Source organism: Periplaneta americana, chromosome 1, assembly GCF_040183065.1.
Source record: "Periplaneta americana isolate PAMFEO1 chromosome 1, P.americana_PAMFEO1_priV1, whole genome shotgun sequence".
NCBI classification, from domain to species: domain Eukaryota; kingdom Metazoa; phylum Arthropoda; class Insecta; order Blattodea; family Blattidae; genus Periplaneta; species Periplaneta americana.
Window position 1 is genome coordinate 136871304 of NC_091117.1, and position 19525 is coordinate 136890828.

Here is a 19525-nt window from a genome sequence, read left to right on the forward strand (position 1 = left end):
ATATCCTGCCCATTGCAGTCTTCTGATCAGTATGAAAGTTGACAAAGCTATATCGTTGTATAAGGTGTATACTTCATGATTACATCGGAGTCTCCATTATCCTTTCCTTAAATTACTTAGAGTTAATATATGGCCATAACCACTTTAATGTGTTAAAATAAACTAAGTTGTAATTACCTAGTTGACTAGTTTCAGTTTTATGTCAGCCATCATCAGAACTAGTTACTGGTAACATTTTCTCTGCGTTCATTGAGTTTCTACAGTGTGTATACTGTTTAATTATATGAGAACATATTGTAATTTCTAAAATAGAGATGAATATCCGGTAAACGCTATTAAAAGATCTTTCTTACATACTTCTCTGTTTATAAGATTCCCCATTTTATTACTCTTTTTAGTATTAGTAAATGAAGAGTGAGTTCAATATTTCCTTGACTTGCTAAGTTAACAAATGACTTTTATCTAGTAGAGAAAGCCTTACTTTTATACGCGATGAACTGTTTTTATCGTGTTGCAATTCGTAGTGACAATCATAGCTATTCATCATAGCTCACCAGTTTGCTATAGGAAATATGTTAAAAGCTATTAAATTTTCAGCATCGGTAAGTAGAAAAGAAGACATACAGAGTGTAAGAGGTATAAGTGCCGTCCATTTCACAGTCGTCGGGGACGGTCTACAGGATCAAGGAATGTCCATACAACATAGGGTCAAAATTTCATAGTTTTCCCAGAAAAAGAATTTTCTTTTCTTATTTTATTCGCGTTATACTGCTTATATCGTAAGTAAAATTACGAAAACAGTTACATCAGTAAGTATATCTAGCAGAGAGTTAATATTAATTTAAATAAATATTTGAGTGTTCTATTACGTTTTCGTGAAATTAAATAAAATTACATGCTTAAATTTGTTAATATTCTGGCGTGACACACTTGGCAACGTGTTCAGCAGGCAGTACTCCGCACAGACGTACGTAGGCCTACATATAAGATGAGTTCAAGCTCCCTATCCATAGGTATACTGCCGAACGGATGACAGCTCGGTACCGGGTATTCGATGAACAACTTACAATGTCATTCACAGTTTAGCAATACGAGTATCATATGTTGTTAATTTATGGAGAAAGTCGTCGTAATTCAAGTGAGGCAAGAAGATGTACCGTCAATGTTTTCCGCAATGAAGGTTACCTAATCGGCGAACTTTTGTAGCGGTTTCTCAACGATTATTAGAAACTAGGAGTCTCTTACCTCTTTCGAAAATCACACAAACAGAAATTTCTTTAAAAATGGTACTGCTTTATGGAAGCGGCAGAGATTAAAATGATGCATTTAAAAAAAAAGTTCGTGTGATTTTATGCAGTAAACCTTATTGTTCATTTTTTTGACATACAATAAAAAACTGGACCAATATTGCAAATATTGTTAAATAAAATGGAAATTTACCATAAAGTTCTATTAATGAGATTGAAAGTTTGTATTTGCTGTTCGTTTTATGTAAACAACGGTCAGCCCCTGCATTAGAACAGAGCATCTGTTTTGTACCGGTATGTCTGTATCCGCTTGAGCTGTACTGTGTACTTGTAAACTCCCTCCTCCCCATCCAGCAAAGTTGCCAAACGCGTAATATTGTAAACTTTAATAATTAGTTAAATATTGCAATTAGAAAAAAATTGTGAGGACATTGTTTCTTCCTTATGACATGAACAATCATTAGTTAAAATAATGGCACTTATACCGCTTACACTCTGTATACTCGTAAAGATCATTGTGGTTATGTTGACAAGAATTATTTTATGAAAAATATAATGAATGTTTTATATAATAGTTTACCTTACCTCACTGTGTCAAACATCGTGACTAGAGAGAGAAGTGTGGTGACAAGGAGTACCATCCTCCCTGGCACCATGTCGGGTATGACCACGAAGCTACCCCAAGACATTATGACGAACAGCGAGCTTGGAAGATAGCTTTCTAACAAATAACTTCGAAGTTCTCTTCTCATTATTATGTGCATTCTGGCAGTAGAGTGATTTCCTGTGAACATATAAATCAGAACTTCTATATCCAGGCTGAATTTGAGTATTAAAAATAAAATACAAACCAGTTACGAATTTCTTGCTGAGAGCGTTATAGTAGGGCTGGTCATTGGTTAGCATTATGCCAAACACATAACTAATGCTAACCATACATACAATAACATAAATACAGACATGGAAATCCTACATATACAATCCAGAAACCAAAAACTCAACACACTAGAAGAATATGAAATATACAGACACACTAAAACACACCCTAATCAAATCCTCAACACACAGATCAATTTCAGAACACACACACACTATTCGACTCCACTTTTCAACACTTTTCAACACGCAAACGCACCCTTACAATAGGCAGCGATGTCGAGTTGACGCCGGGATCTAGTAGGCTCTGATGATGGTGTGAAGGATGCACCGAAACAGCTGTAAGCCACACGTGGTTATATAATTTAACACTAGTAAGTTTGCCATGTAATCAGTCATTTATATTTAAGTGTTAAAAGTAGTGTACGCAAGATTTAAGATAGATGCAATAAGAAGTGTTTGTACCACAAACTAACTTCCTTGTTTTGTCACTAACAACAACTTTAAAGAGTCTGTCGCTTATAGTTTCGTTGAAACTTCTCATTGGTCTCCTACACATGTATGAGGAATTCAATAGCCGGAGAATCTTTCCATAGCTTGAGCAATTGCAGGCTCACAATACTCCAGAAATTGCGTTCATTATACTCCCGCCAGACTATAAACTCTCTTGGCTTTGACTACACTGGTTGACCAGCATGACTCTATCGAAGGCTTTTGCTTCTGGCGCGGAATTTATGTGTACCGTTATATCAACAAAGGACGACATCGCCAGCCGAATAACTAATGTTTTGGCTCTTCGCAGTTCAAATATCGGCAGTGATTAAATTATAATTAATTCACAATTATCTACACTTTGAGTCATAACTAATTGCATACGTGCGCGATTGACATTAAATGCAACTTTGGGGTTGGTGTGGTTCGCTTAAAGCGATAGGACACAGGTAATCTCGCATCCAAGAGATGTTTGATTTATTGTCAAAATTTAAAATAAACACATGCTGTCCTCTTGACCTCGAGTTCATTCAGGTCTTTTTGGGAGTAGTTAGTTTTATTAATTAAGAAGCTGTAGTATTTATTAGTACGAACATTCAGTGTATGGGCTTTTACCTTCATACTTGAAGTTAGGTATGTTTCGAAATTTAAGTTTAATTTTGGAATCAGAAAGTTGTTTGGGAACCACAAAGCTTTTTTACCGAACTACAGCGAGTGGCATAGCATAAGCAATGCTCTCTATTGCCAAGAGACTCTCAGGGTGTAAGGGGTATAAGTGCCATCCTTTTCACAGTCGTCGGGGACGGTCTACAGGATCAAAAAATGTCCATACAACATAGGGTCAAAGCTTGATAGTTTTCCCAGAAAAAATATTTATTTTGTTATTTTATTTGCGTTATATCGTTAGTAAAATTACAAAAACAATTACATCAGTAGAGTTATCTAGGAAGGAGTTAATATTAGTTTAAATAAATATTTGTGTGTTCTGTTATGTTTTCGTGAAATTAAATCGACGTTTATGTTTTAAGATGGAAGAACGGTTGGAAGAAGAGCAGTTTGGCTTCAGCAAGGAAAACGGTACGAGAGATGCAATTGGACTGCTACCAACAATCGGTGAAAGATACCTAGAGCAGAATAAAGAATTATATATAGTATTTATGGACCTGGAAAAGCCATTTGACAGAGTGGATTTGAATAAACTGATGGGAATCTTAAAGAAACATGGCGTGGATTGGAAAGAAAGGAGGCTGTTCAGTAACCTTTGTATGAAACAAAGAATCAACGTCAGGATAGGAGAAGAAATGTCAGAAGGAAGTGAATAGAGAGAGGGATACGTCAAGAATACTCTTTATCACCTACTTTTAACATCTACTTGCAGAATTGAGTGAAAAACTGTTTTCAGAACATGGGAAGAGTGATAGTAGGAGGAAGAAGAATAAAGTACATAAGATTTGCTGACGATATGGCATTGTTAGCAGAAACGGAGATCATACTAAGGGATATGCTACTGGAGCTAAATGACAGCTGTGAGGAGTATGGGATGAAGATAAATGCCAACAATACGAAGATCTTGGTCGTAGGAAGAAAAGTAAAGAAGGTAAACTTGCGAATTCTAAATGAGGCAGTAGAGCAAGTGGACAGCTTCAATTAATTGGGGATGTACTATAAGTAGTAACATGAGTTGCTGCCAGAAAGTCAAAAGGAGGATAGCAATGGCATAGGAAGCTTTTAATATAAAAAGGAGCATATTATGCGGACCTTGGAAAAAGAACTAAGGAAGAGATTAGTGAAGTGCTTTGTGTGGAGTGTAGTGGAGCAGAAACATGGACATTCCGGCGAAGTGAAGAGAAGCGACTAGAAGCATTTGAAATGTGGGTATGGAGAAGAATGAAGCGTGTGAAATGGACAGACAGAATAGAAACGAAACTGTGTTGGAATGAGTGGATGAAGAAAGAATGATGCTGAAACTGATTAGAAAGAGGTAAAGGAAGTGGTTGGGTCAGTGGCTGAAAAGAAAGTGCCTACTGAAGGATGCACTGGAAGGAATGGTGAACGGGAGAAGAGTTCGAGACAGAAGAAGATATCAGATGATAGACGACATTAAGATATATAGATCATATGCGGAGACAAAGAGGAAGGCAGAAAATGGGAAAGATTGGAGAAAGCTGGGTTTGCAGTGAAAGACTTGCCCTTGGGCAGAACACTGAATGAATGAATGAATGAACCGATTTGGTATCGGGACATTTTCGTTGTCTTAATGAAGCGTCTGTACTTTCTTGTTTAAGAACACAGGAACATTAGACGAGAAAGTGATATTAAGAAGAATACAATGAAGTGAGGTTGTGATGCATTGAATTGGTAGTACTTCCTTCAGAACAGGGAGTTAATGATTCTCCGAGAATCGGGTATTTTTCGAATTAATAAAATTTATCAGAGCTAATCAGTGTAAAATAAAAGAAAATTTAGCACAATACTGTGTATTTTACATTAATGTAACTTGTGAACTTGTGATTGTGTCTTTTAGAAGTACATACCTTCGCCATATAATATAATCTGGTTTTCGTCTTCTGTTTCGAAGGAGACAACGTATTTTGGCAACCGATAACCATCTCCAAAATCACTTGGCAAGTTGAGGGGTTTGGAGTGCTTCCACCAGCTGAACATCAAGTCAGCCGTGGTGTATTTATCTGAAAATGAAATTGTACAATTAATCTAAAATGTTCCGTTTTTTAAATATACGTTAGAGTTCTGTCAGTGTACTAAATTTATTATCAGCGTAAATTGTAGTTATTCGCAAGGAAACTTAAAAATTATTTTTCTTCCATTGACAATATCTGGTATTTTACTGAATAATAATCTATATTCATAAGGATATAAACGCAATATATGTGCGCAATATAATATATACATGTATATACAGGATGAACAATAAGTGTGGATTATTGTTAATAACTTCTTAAATTTTAATTTTACAAAAAAAGTTTTATACAAAAACTGTTGGAGATAAACCATACAATATTATGCCAGTGTTCGAACACAGTTATTCAGACATACAGAGTGTCAGTGAACTAATTTTTTACATAGCACCCTATATTAAAAGTTGCATATTCCGAATCTTCATTGCATTTTACGTATGAATGCTTAGAAACTTTACCCATTCACCCGTTTCATGTCTTTAAACAATTTATTAAACTTGTTTCATGGACTTGAGACAAATAAGTACCGGTATGTAAAATCATGTTGAGTAGGCCATAAAACTAAACAAAACACTATATCTAACCAAACTTTATCACAGATGCTTAAAATGAGAACCATTCAAAGCCAGAAAATATTCCAGTCTATCACGAAAGTAGTCCATTGTATTCCTCACAGTTATGATGACTGTTCTGTTCCATCTCATATCTACAATGGACTGTTTTCGTGATAGACTGGGATACTGTTTGGCTGTGAATGGTTCTCATTTGAGCATCTGTGATTAAGTTTGGTTAGTCATAGTGTTTTGTTTAGTTTATGGTCTACTCAACATGATTTTACACCTTATTTGTGTCAAATTTGAAGTCCACTAAACAAGTTTAATAAATTGTTAAGCGATAAGAAACGGGAGAATGAGTAAATTTTCTACGCATTCGTAAGTAACATTTACTGGAGATTCGGAATATGTAAATTTTAATGTAGGCCCCCTAATTAAAAAAATGTTTACTGTCACACCTGTATGTCTGAATAACTGTTTTCGAAAACTTCCATAATGTTGTATGGCTTATTTGGAAAAGTTCTGTATACATTTTTTTTGTAAAATTAAAATTTAAGAAGTTATTAACAATATTCCAAACTTATTATTCACTGTGTATATTAATATATAGGACTTCTGTGTATATCAGCGGTGACCGAACTAGATATCGTGATTACATCGTGTAATCAAAGACATTCATACTGATAAAGGGAGTTTCCTGTACATTGCTCTCTGTCTCGCTCACGTACTAAAGGTAAGCAGTGTCGGTACCATGTCGCTATACAAACCCTCTGTCTCTACGAGCAGGAACAGAAGGTTTCGTACAGAATGGGAAGAGAAATTTATTCGCTGTTCTGTCGGAGAAAATGTAATATGTTGCTTTGCTCAACGGTTCGATTAGTAGTAGTGTATAGAAGCGACATTACAGGGCATTACGCTGAATACACAGGCATAACAGGTATTATTATTATTATTATTATTATTATTATTATTATTATTTATCAACAAGTATTACCATAATTCTTATATACGTGCCTCAATATACAGGCCTACATCTTCCCTTGAACGATAAAATAATTACCACTCCGTATCTCCATTTTAATTTTTTTTAATCTTTTGATGACTATTATCAGTAACTTACTAGTTATTGATTTAATAATAATAATAATAATAATAATAATAATAATAATAATAATAATAATAAGAGAAATTGATTGAATATTACGTGCTAGTGTAGTAATGAAACGAGCTATTAAACTTCAATAACTGAAATCAGCCTTAAATCATCGTCATAAAGAGAAAGATAAATATGTAAGGAAGCCATCTGTGTAGTGGCGAACGAAATAGCTTGTTCTATTAAGCCTTCCAACGGAGGAGAGTTTAAAACAAACGTAATGATCAAGATGGCTCAAATAATTAGTCCAATGAAAGTTGTTAGTTAATTTTGAAAAACCGCGCATTTCTAGACTAAATATCTAGAAGAGAATTCAGGGAATTTCCGATTGTGTTCATTGAGGAATATTTAGAAAAAGCAAGAAAATTTGTATAGGCCTATATTTTTTATTGGTTCTTGGTGACAGTATTGACATTACTGATACAGGAAAGCTTGAGATTTTTATTCGCGGGGTTAATGAACTCAATGTTAGTGCACGAACCACCACTGGTTGTAGTTTTCATGCTATGTACATTTACCCCTTCTCCTTACTTCTTAGACAGTCTCTCGCGTGTAATCACTGTCAATCGAGTTTTGGTCACCCCTGGTGTACATCATGTTTGTAACTTCATTTGTGTTGGAAGATGGAAGAAGCAACGTGGCTTGTTAATAAGGATCAATATTGTTTCCAAATTGCTGAAATTTACGATATTAGAACACAACATTCGAAAGGTTGAATCTACTCTGGTCTTCAAATAAGGAGAACAAGCTGCCGGATGATGCTGGTAACGATGATGGTGAGGAAGAATAGTTCTGACTGGAGGCATTACATAATTCTATTTGTCCATCTACAGACTTGAAGTTCTCATTAAAATGTTACTCTCCACTGAGCTTGTTCCAGTCTGAACCCTGTCAGTTTTCAAATGGTTTCTTATCTATCTACAAGTAAATAATTCACAGTTGTCATTTCCTCTTTAAATACTTCACCTTCGAAAACCTACTGTGTGCCATTTCTCTGCTCTGTTTCCTAGTTTGTCAAAACCTCGTCCTCGAGACATTTTGTTTCAATCGACACTTCAACCATCAGATACATCTGTCCGTGCAAGAACTTAAGGGGAAAAGATGTAAAATAATAGTGAAAAATTAATAAAATCTATTTTTTTGTTTTTATGTTCGTAATTATAATTGAACCTTCTAGTTTTATAATATGGTTTCATTTCCTATTTGAGAGCCCTTCAAACTGTATGACGTGAATTTTATTGTATTGTATTTATTTACATTCCACGGTATTCGTACATCGCTTCACAGAATATGGAACCTGTCAAAAAATCTTAATAGTACTACAAAGTCTTAATTATAGTCACAGTCTAGTTGAAATATATACAGAAGGGTTTTACAATATAGTAGTACAACACAAGGGGTTAGTATCGATACTTAATACAAGACAGAAATATTCATACAGCGTTGTTGAATGTCATACTTTCACTTACAGAATAAAAGGTGTGAGAAATTAGGTACTTCTTTAATTTGGCCCTAAATAATCTTATGTTTTGAGTTTGATTTTTTATATCCATAGAGAGGCTATTAAAAATGTTTACTGCCATATAACTCACTCTTTTGTGATAGCACGACAGACTTGCCGATGGAGTATGAAAGTCATTTTTTTGACGCGTATTTATGCCATGAACTGTTGCATTAGTTACAAAGTTTTCACGATTGCATACGAGGAAGTTTATCAATGAAAAAATATACTGACAAGCCATGGGCATTATTTGTAGTTTTTTTTTTAAATGGTCCTACACGATTTCCAACATTTAGCACCTACTATTATTCTATTTTTTTGTAGTAGGTATATACTGCTACTATCTGTAGAATTTCTCCAGAATGTTATTTCAATACTCATTACCGAGTGGAAGTATGCAAAGTATATTGTTTTTAAGGTATTGATATTTACTATCTCTTGCATAGATCTAATAGCAAAACCTGCTGTATTTACAATATTCATTTTTGGTTTTCAGATAAGTCTATTACAAAGTTATGAAATATATTTATTTAAATTTTTCAATCATATGATTTATCATTCTTATTGTAAATTAACATTTGCTAAAAGAAAAGTATAAACGTTTTCGCCTGTACGTTTATAATTTTCTTTTAGTTACATGTTATAGCAAATGTTAATTTGCAATAAGAAGATTGAACATTTTAAATATATTTCATAATGCTAAATTTAGTTTGGGGGTAATTTATTTACTATGATTTTTTCCAATTTAACATATTATCGATTTTTAAGCCAAGAAATTTGGTTGTTGTTGTTTCTATTAGGGACCTATTATTAATCATTGCGCTTGAAATTTGTGAGGTTGAATTTGGACAGGATTTAAATCGGATTATGTTAGTTTTGTTACAGTTTAATACTAATGTGTTGGCTGAGAACCAATCACATATTTTGAGAAGAATTGCCTCTGTTGAAGATTGGAATGTGTTGGAGTTATTGGCTATATATATATATATATATATATATATATATATAGTAATAGAGAAAAAAGAAATTGCAAAAAATTACAAAATGCTCCCTGTGGCTATACAGACGAACCCTGTTCCAATCTAAAATCTTCACTGTTCTAAGGTACCACCCCATATAATTAAATGCGGCCAAACATACCTTGCGTGAGTTGAGAGAAATGTCTTTTTATGCTCTTTCTCGACTTCAAAATTTTAAGCAGTTTCTTGAATATAAAAAGCTCCTTGCACAACAGTTATTGTTAGATTGGTCTGACATTTCTCACAGAGGTCATTTAAATGTTTATAGATAAAATGTAATTAGTATTTTTATGAAATATTGATATTAAGTTCTTTCGGAGCATATTCATATTGCCTTTAGATTAATATATATATGCGAGTATGTTTGTTTTCCATACGAGCGTCTTAATTACCATTACAGGGAAGTTTCATACGACTTTTTATGCTCGACCATATTTCTAACTTGAAATTATTCATAAGTATTCATGTTATGGTTATGTAAGTGAGGAGCGGAACTGACCTTCTAAATTGTGAGATGTGCGCAGACGCGAAAGTATTGATTTTTTCCGAGGAACGAATGTCATTGACCTTGATATAATCTAGAGAATAACATGAACATTAGTCTTGATATAGCCTGGAAATTGATTTAGAATTGAAAAACGAGATGACAAATTGAATTTATTTGAATATTATTTACAGTTAACGCTAATTATTATAGTAACAGAACATAACCTTCTGCGACAGTATTGGATTTCCAGCCTCCGCGACTTTTCGCTAGTTGTCTTTCGATTGCATATCCGAGAATAATCTATACTTGCGCTTTTATAATGGTACAATGGTGATTTCTCATTGGCTGAACAACTGAACTATAGGCCCTAATGAATAGGTGTACTTTAATGAGGTGCATTAAAGGGCTACTACCAGGTGTATAATTACTACATTTCGGCATGGTCGAGCATAAACTATATTTAAAAAAATATATAATTAAAAAAACTATTATGCCTAATGGCATCAAATTTTGTAGAGATAATAGTATTGCGGGCATGCTTATGTAGTTTAAAATTAATAAATTTTTTATGAAACTTTAAGAAATTAAAAAAGTCACAATAAGCGTCTCCTTAAATGTTCGAGGAATATCTACCCGTAATTTTTCCTGAATCAGAACTCTTATGTAGTTCAGCTTTACTTACTTTCCTAAGCCATGCTAGTAATTTCTACCATTTGGGACCATATTTCAACTCGTTACTTCGGTCCATTGGCAAGCATGACAACCACTGGGCCACCGAATATAGCAATGGTTTCTGACTCTGTTTCTTCTAATTTCATTTTCTAATCATTCAATTGAATTTATACAATTACAATGGCCCCATAGAGTAGGATTAGATTACATTACCCCATCGTTGTTATTCTCCTCTTCCTCTTTCACCTCCTCCTCGCAGGTAGAAAAGAGTAGTTTTAACCTTTGAAACGTTGTGTTTTTATATGAAAAATGTCCAAACTAAGACTAACCTTGGTCTGTGGATAAGCTTCGGGGCTGGTGTTGGTGGCTGACGTTTCGACCGCTGTGTTGTGGTCATCTTCATAGCAGTTGGATAAGGAAATAGTCTGCGAGCTATATATATATATATATATATATATATATAGTAGTACTCCACCCATCGAAACTACTATAATATATACGAGCTCGCAGACTATTTCCTTATACAACTGCTCTGAAGATGACCACAACACAGCGGTCGAAATGTCAGCCACCAACACCAAGACAACGCGGTAGAAGCCCCGACCATGTACACCAGCCGCGTAAGCCTACACGAACACTTAAGACTAATCTAATTAATTTGTTTGTGCACAACCATTTGCAATGAACATAGCTACTGTATAGTCGTCACGTTGTGCCTTTACTTAATACATGCTTTTCAAGGACTAAAATAACTGGTCTGAAATATTCAGCAATATTAATTTATGTTGGCTAAAGGAATTAATTTTACAACTATTGCTCAATAGCCATATCAGAAGTATGCATATTGTGACATTGATAATTAAGGTTCGGATGAAGTAGATAAGCTGTATAGGATAGGGTCTTGACTTGCTTCAGACTAAGTAAATACTACCTCCTTCCACTAGCTAAAACTCTACCTGCTGGGAAGAGAGCGTTCCCCACTCCCTAGGTAAAACATTAGTGGATGAGAGTACAGCTGATAGGAACTGAATACACATCGTCACTACTGTTGGCTGGGGAACTCGCGACAACTAGTTAATGTTTGTAAACAAAACGCATGGACCAAGGATGCTTATCCTGATACAGATACTTTATCCGAACCTTATTGATAATGAAATATAAGTTACTTACAGCTACTGAAGTCAACGGCACATTTTTGTACATCCAATGGGTAAAGAACGAAATCCATATCACATTTGATAATCACAGAAGCACTGCAAAAAATGGAGAAAGTTACAGTTATTTTGTTATTATAATGAAGCAAATAGTAGATTGAAACACTGGCACCGACACTCTATGGTCGAAAGGGAATCAATTCCTTTTCCAGAAATGGTAGGAGTTAAAGTGATTGTGACAGGAAGTAATTTGAGACTAGAAACCAACCAGTTACAACCTATGTATAAAGTACATAAACAGAGTGAATACTAAATGCGGTCTTCGAAGACCGGAGTATGATGGGGGATATTGTGGCGGTGATATTCGAGATGGGTCATGGTATGATTAGTTATGGAGATATTAAAGACAATACTCACAAGTCAAATGGGGTAATAGTTACTTTTGTTCCATAGCACGTAGCAATTGGAGTTAAATATCAAGGACAATAACGATGTGATGTGTGCGACATGTACCTCTTTCCCAGAAATGGTCGGATTTCTTGGATTCAGCGCAAGAACTGGGAAGAAAATAAATGTAGCTGGTTTGTTTTCAAATACTGTAGTGTGAGTTCTCTGTGCAATGTCCCAGTTTAGACTGATGTTACAATATCTGTTTCGCATTGTGAAGTAAGGTAAGCACTATTTACATTGCGTACGTCAAGCAGGCTCAGTTTTCAAAGCATACTGCGCGACCACCCGTTGTCTGGCATTGAACTAAATCCTAGCAAAACTGTGTGCGCGGTGCTTGGACTGACGAAAGTGCAATTTGGAAGTACGGGATGTTCATTATAACATGTGAGAGTTACAGTCTAAGCTTAAACCCGTGCATATAGAAGCGTTATCCACGGAAATAACACTTGCCCCATTAGACATTTGGGGGAAATTGCAAGATAGGGTATTGGTCCCTATCTTATTTATGCTTGTTTTGACGTGGTCTATTACACCTTGGTCTTCGAAGACGGCATTTAGTATTCACCCTGTATATTACAACTAGTGGGTGGTCAAATTAGGCACATTTTGATGTTATTTTAGTAGTTATTGGGTGACATGTAGTATTGGCATTTACAAGAAATGTGCAAAAATGCTTCCCTCAGTCTTGTTAACTTTACTTAAATTAATACACCTAAACCAATAACAAGAACAAATAAATCCTAATACCTAAAAATAATAAATAATTCAACGACAAGGGTAAAAATCCTTTTCAAGCTAAGTACATTAAATTATCATAACGAAAACGCGGTATTGTACCACGCTTCTACATGGCTAGCGATAGCTTCTTGAACGTGATGTGGCTCCTCTTCCCTCACCAACGCTATGGTCACATTAAATCTTGAGATAGCTGTCTCAGGATTATCGATGGGTTGTCTGTTCAAAAGTTATTTCAAATATGTATAGAGAAGAGATCCAGAGTATGCAGTTCGTGAGTCAGTTTAATATTGTTTTGTCCTATCTGTATATGTGTATAATAAAATTACCAGTACTGTTATTGATTATGTATTTCAGTAAGCATTTCAGAAAATCTATAGGCCTACTAATAATAAATCTGTAGCCGAAATTTTTCTGGTAATTTTCGATTTTCCAAAAATAATTGGTCCTAATATATATAATTAACCACCCTGAAACCGAAAATCGCTTTTTTGAAATTTTTGTTTGTATGTATGTATGTCTGTCTGTCTGTATGTTTGTTACTTTTTCACGCGATAATGGCTGAACCGATTTCGATGAAAATTGGAATATAAATTAAGTTCGTTGTAACTTAGATTTTAGGCTATATGGCATTCAAAATACATTATTTAAAAGGGGGCTTATAAGGGGGTCTGAATTAAATAAATCGAAATATCTCGCTTATTATTGATTTTTGTGAAAAATGTTACACAACAAAAATTTCTTTAAAAATCATTTCCGATAAGTTTTATTCTTTGAAAAATTTTGATCGGACTGATATTTAATGAGATAAATGAGTTTCAAAATTAAAATAACTACCATCTAAGGCGGTGTAATGAAATAAACAAATGAATTCGTCTATAAGGGGCCTTGATCAACAACAATCGAAAGCTATGAATCATAGCCTACAGAGAATGTTTCTGTGTTTGTATGAAGTAATATCGGAAGCTAAATTAACCGATTTGTGTAATTAATTATTATTTCACCATTGGAAAGTGTAGTTTCTCTATATGGACATAATGCTATAATATTATTACAGTAACTTCGGAGTGAATTGAGGACAGGTAAGATTAAAATAGCTACAACTTGATAGGCTATTCTGTGTATTCGTTTCCTGTATTTCTTAAAATAATGTTTATCTCAGAGAATTAACGAACCACAAGAGTGAATTGATTTAGTATGCAGTAATAATATGTTAGCTTAGCATTCCATTATTTTATAATCCAAACTTTAACTGTGCTCAATTGAATCGTGTTAAAATACATAAAATACATATGCATTAAATGCAATGCAAAAAAATTGGGTAATGAGCCAAGCAGATTATGTTGCGCTGTTGTAAAATAAAATTTGTTCCTCCTGAGATTCAAGAGCCCCCATAACAAATTAAAAATTTACTTATCGATGTACATCCGTTATCAACACATTTTTATATAATATAATATAATATAATATAATATAATATAATATAATATAATATAAGTTATTTGAAGGGTTTAGAACCATAGTGGCCCAAGCGCCATTTACTGAATACGTAGAAAACAAGGGTTAAAATTAAGTTATTATCATAATTCAATGGAAACATATAGCAAGTAAAATAAAGTATACACATTAAATCTAAATGATATGTCAGTCTTCATTAAAGTATGGATGCATGTAATAAAAATTAAGAAACATGTTAAAGGAATTGTCATTGCACCAAATGAGTGGTCTCTGGACCAAAATGATCGCATTTTAATTATTTAAATACAATTTAAATTAAGTAACATATTAAACGATTTATCCTTCTATCAAACACGAATCTTCCCTGGATCAAATGTCCTATTTTAATTATGTAATTACTTTATATTTATTTCTAACGGGTGCAGCGGAGCGCACGGGTATGGCTAGTATGAAATAAAGCACTAATTTAAAGTATTATAAAATTAACCAAAACTCAATTTTTTAAAGCATGTACAAAATTTGAAATCTGTAGAAAGAAAACAATTAGCACTCTACGATAATTTTGTCCAAAAAGCGATAATTTTTCAGTTTTTGCACGATAATTTCTTGCAAACGGGGTTGCCACACTGGTGCTCGTTAAAACTGTGTTGAATTGACTAAAAAGGTGCACACTAGTACGTTAGATGTCATCGTACACTGCTCCGTCGATATAGGAAAAGGCTAATGTTACCTACTTAGATATAATACGCTGAGCAAGTCCCCTGCAATTACAAGCATCATGTTTCGGTGGAGCATTAAAGTCGAGGAATATTATGGACAATAAAAAATCAATCATATGGGAATGGGTATTTAAGAGTTGTTAATTCGTTATAAAAAGTGAATCTGATACAACGTTAACACAAATTAATTTTATTTCCTAGGATATATGTATAAATAAATAAATAAATAAATAAATAAATAAGTAAATAAGTAAATAAATAAATAAGTAAGTAAATAAGTAAATAAATAGGTTAGTAAGGTAGTTAACAAATAAGTTAATAAATAAGAAAATAAATAAATTAAGTAAATCAATAAAATGAGAAATGGATGGAAGGATGAATATTAACTTAAACTCTGTAGTAATATGCTTAATATTTGCGTTATTTTCAAGGCGCTGAATAATATTTGAGACAGGGAGATCAAAAACCCACCAACTCCAATTTTTGACAAAATTGAGTTATGGGCTGGATGATGCTTTTTAGTTTGTCCCGCATGCGTGGAAGGCAAAAATACACTAATATCGACATTCATCTGCATTCTGAAGGGTGTTTTAAAACTCGTGGAAGTGAGAACTCCACTTACTCCATGGAATAAGAGAGTTTTTGGCATTCCAAGCTTAATTTCCCGGTAGGTGGCAACACTATCACTCAACCAGCTGAGTAAAGTGATACGATACAGTATTAAGAATGTCACAAAAATCTATGAAATCCATTTAAGTGAGACTATTAAAGGCAGAATATCGAGTCGATTAACTTCCAGAAACCCAATACAGATGCATCATTCCCCAGTCAACTAAAGTACAATTCAGCATTGCCATTGAAAGAAGAAAGCAGAAGGACTTGCAAAATTTAATACAGTTTATTTCTGAAGAAAGTAGGATGAATTACAAAACTCTGTTTGCGGACAGTAATAATCTAGAATCTAGATGCATAGGAAGAACATGAGACTGAGAGAAAAAACAGGATCTGTAACATGAATGAGACTGTGTTAACATTTTAATATTGTTTGTGGTTTTATTTGTGTATTTTGATGTGCTTTATGGTAATTTGTGATTTTCTGTCTCATATATTTGAAATTAAAAAGAAATGTAGCAATATTAGTCTTAATAATAAACTTCCATTTTCTCGTATATTCTTCACATGGCTCATATTTATTCACTTTTCTTAATTCATACACTGTGGAAGTCAGAAAACCACTAACTCCAGCAGTGTTTATTTCAAATTGTAGTGTAAGATAATGTAAAAATTTAGGTTTTGAAGTATTTAATTAATAAAGGATGTAATTTTACACAATATTAATAGATAAATGTATAACATTTAAAGTTAATAAGATAAATAATAAGTTTTTTCTCTCTCCTGTAAAATTTGGTTTATTGGCGTTAGGGAGTTTTTGATTTCCCTGTCTCATTTATTTTGTCAGAAATACTCAGACGTGAACGTGTTTGTGACATGATGCTTTACCAGTATGCGGGGACTTAGATTCTCGTCACAACAGACCACGCTGTACTGTTTTGCTGATTTCTTTAGACTCAAACACATTCTACTAAATAGGCGCAGCAGTGTACTGGTGTGCACCTGTTCAATCTCTAAGGCTGCGGCCACAGTGGAAGCGTCGAGCGGCGCGGTACCGCTCTTCAAAAATTGAGGAGTGGGGAGGAGAGAGCGTTGGTGTTGCCATATAGCGCAGAGTTGGTAAGCTGCGCGGCGCGGCTTGAATATGAGATCATGACAGTGTTTGCTGTTAGGCAATTCTTATCTAGAAAGAACAGCTTAAAATAGGAATGGAAGAGAATTTTATGTTCATCCATTTAATAAGAGATGTGAAACTCTGAGAATTCCATTGTTTGTATGGAGAATTAGGGACATTTCCAGATAGATATTTGAAGTATACTCGCATGCCTATTACAACTTTCGACTAGTTTCTAAATAAAAATAAGGAGCGACTACAGAAGCAAGCCATCAAATTTCGGAGATCTATCACTATTGCACAATGGCTAATCATTATATGAGCCGTTCAGACCAGAAGTGGTGTAAGTCAAAATTGAGTAATGAGGTTCAAAGTAAAAATTCTGTAAAATACAGCGCAAAGTAGCAATTAATATGTCCTTCGTGCTATAGATTGACTACTAATAGTTTAAATAAGTTGAATATTAATTGCTACTTTGCGCTGTATTTTACAGAAAGTTTATTTTAACCCTAATTACCCATTTTTTACTTACACCACTTATGCTATCAACGGCTCATATTAAGATAAAATTATTTTAAGTTAAAGACACAGGATCATGCATTCTTCGAGCAATGATGCAGTTAGACTATAATGCATATAAATTAAATTAAATAGGAATAGTCCTATGAATCCTTAAATTTTTGTGTTGATGGAATTAAGTTTCATTCATTACGAATAATTGCATGGGCTGCATCTTACATGGCAAAAAAAAAAAAAAAAAAAAAAACACATGTTTATGCTTACGAAAACCTAACATTAGAAATAAGCAGTTTTAAATATTTTTCAGTTTTTTCATTTTGGTTTATTGCAGTTATAACTTCTTACAATTGTGTGCTGTGCAATTTTAATTTTTCCACTGCACTTATAATTATTACTTTTCATATGCGGCAAAAGAGATATTAAAAATTGTGCTCCGGACCACTGTAATATGCTCTCTTGCCGTTGCTTTATTAACAGGATATCGAACTACTCTAGTTTCAGCATCGATTATATATGGTCCTATTTTAAATATCAAAATATTGATAACTAGATTTAACAGAAATATATTTTTATATATGTAATATATATTTAAATAATTTAGATTTATATTCGAGCCCTTGGCTTTGGTTTTGAGGCATTCGAAGACATATTCGTCTGAAGTGATACGTTATCATCGCCTGACAATTGTCTTTACTTTCCCCCAAATCAGGACTGTTTGGAGTCGATGGGATCTCCTGGAAGGAAAGATTTCCTACAGTCCTATCAGAAAGGACGAAGTCCTTCATAAACATCGTCAGGTCGAAAAACATCCATAACGATGTAGCGATTCAAGAACTTCGGAACCGCTTCGTATCTTTGGGAGCTTCTGGAGTTCCTTCTCAAATTTATCTTTTAAATTCTACCACTTATTTTTGCCACGTCTTCTGAAATAGAATGCAATAATGAATATTTAATGAATTAGTGACTAAAATATTTATATATTCTAATATTAAGTCTTCTACTACGTTAAAATGAAGAAAAATTTAACGTAAATTTCTAACATTACTCTTTCTTGTAGGTTTATAACCACAGGGACATCATTGCGATCACTGGCATTTTCCTTGAGGGTAGGAAAATTTACAACAATTGTAATGGCAAGAGAAACGTGTGAAGTAACCTAGAATGAATCGATTAAAGAATTTATACCATAACCAAATAAAGAAAAATTAAACAAATAGTCAGTGATTACTACGAACGTTGTGGTTCCCTAATTGCTTTGTAACAAACGACGAAAAGAATGGTCAGGTAAATGGTCCTGATAAATTCGGTTCCAGATATTTTAATTTACGTAGCATTACTACAGAGTATATCTGGCGCAGACAAAACATTTTAACCACTGATTTGGTGGGAAGTTGAAAAACAGTGATGGCGGCATTTTCACAACTTTACACTTCTCAATTTGTTGGAGACCAACAGGTTCAATGTGCCTGAACTATCGAACTCACATGTAAAGGTATCACTTGTACTTAAAGGAGATGAAGCCTATCCTCTAAAACTTTATCTTATGGGGCAATATCTAGTGAGAGAACTAACGCCTAGAAGGGAAAATTTTAATCAACGTTTATCTAGTGTTCGAAAAGTAATATGTGGAATGTGCTTTCGGAATATTGCGTGCTAAGTGGCGATTCGCGAATAGAAATATGGACACAAATGTGAAAAGAGCCAGCACATATTATAATCTTCCATTTGAGAAAAGATTGCAACAAAGAATGATCTGCATTATCATGAAACGACTTTACAAATTTACAGAACTGATGATGTGCAAACTCATTAGAACTCAGATCGCAGGAATAATAGTTGCAGTGAATTTGATAGACAAAAATAAGGATAACTTCACAGATTATTTCAATCAGTCGCAGATGTTAGTATAACATTATAATTTGTACTTAATAGATTGTGTTTTTTCATAACAGAAGTGTCAATATTCTTCTATGAGATTGTAAATAATTACTTTTGACCTAATAGTTCTAATCGTACCGGTATTTCTTTGCTTTAACGATGGTTAATCGTAACAACAGAAATATTTAC

General features: G+C 33.8%; 1 protein-coding gene across 1 annotated transcript in view; it reads right to left on the minus strand.

Moving 5' to 3' along the window:
- Nucleotides 1-19525, minus strand: part of LOC138714272 (glutamate-gated chloride channel-like) — a 101563-nt gene that overhangs the window by 14065 nt on the left and 67973 nt on the right. The window contains exons 2-4 of the mRNA XM_069846766.1: nucleotides 11868-11950; nucleotides 5150-5302; nucleotides 1833-2031 (exon numbers count right to left, since the gene is read on the minus strand). Of these exons, the coding sequence (XP_069702867.1) occupies nucleotides 1833-2031; nucleotides 5150-5302; nucleotides 11868-11950 (435 nt within the window). The remainder of the gene's footprint in view (nucleotides 1-1832; nucleotides 2032-5149; nucleotides 5303-11867; nucleotides 11951-19525) is intronic.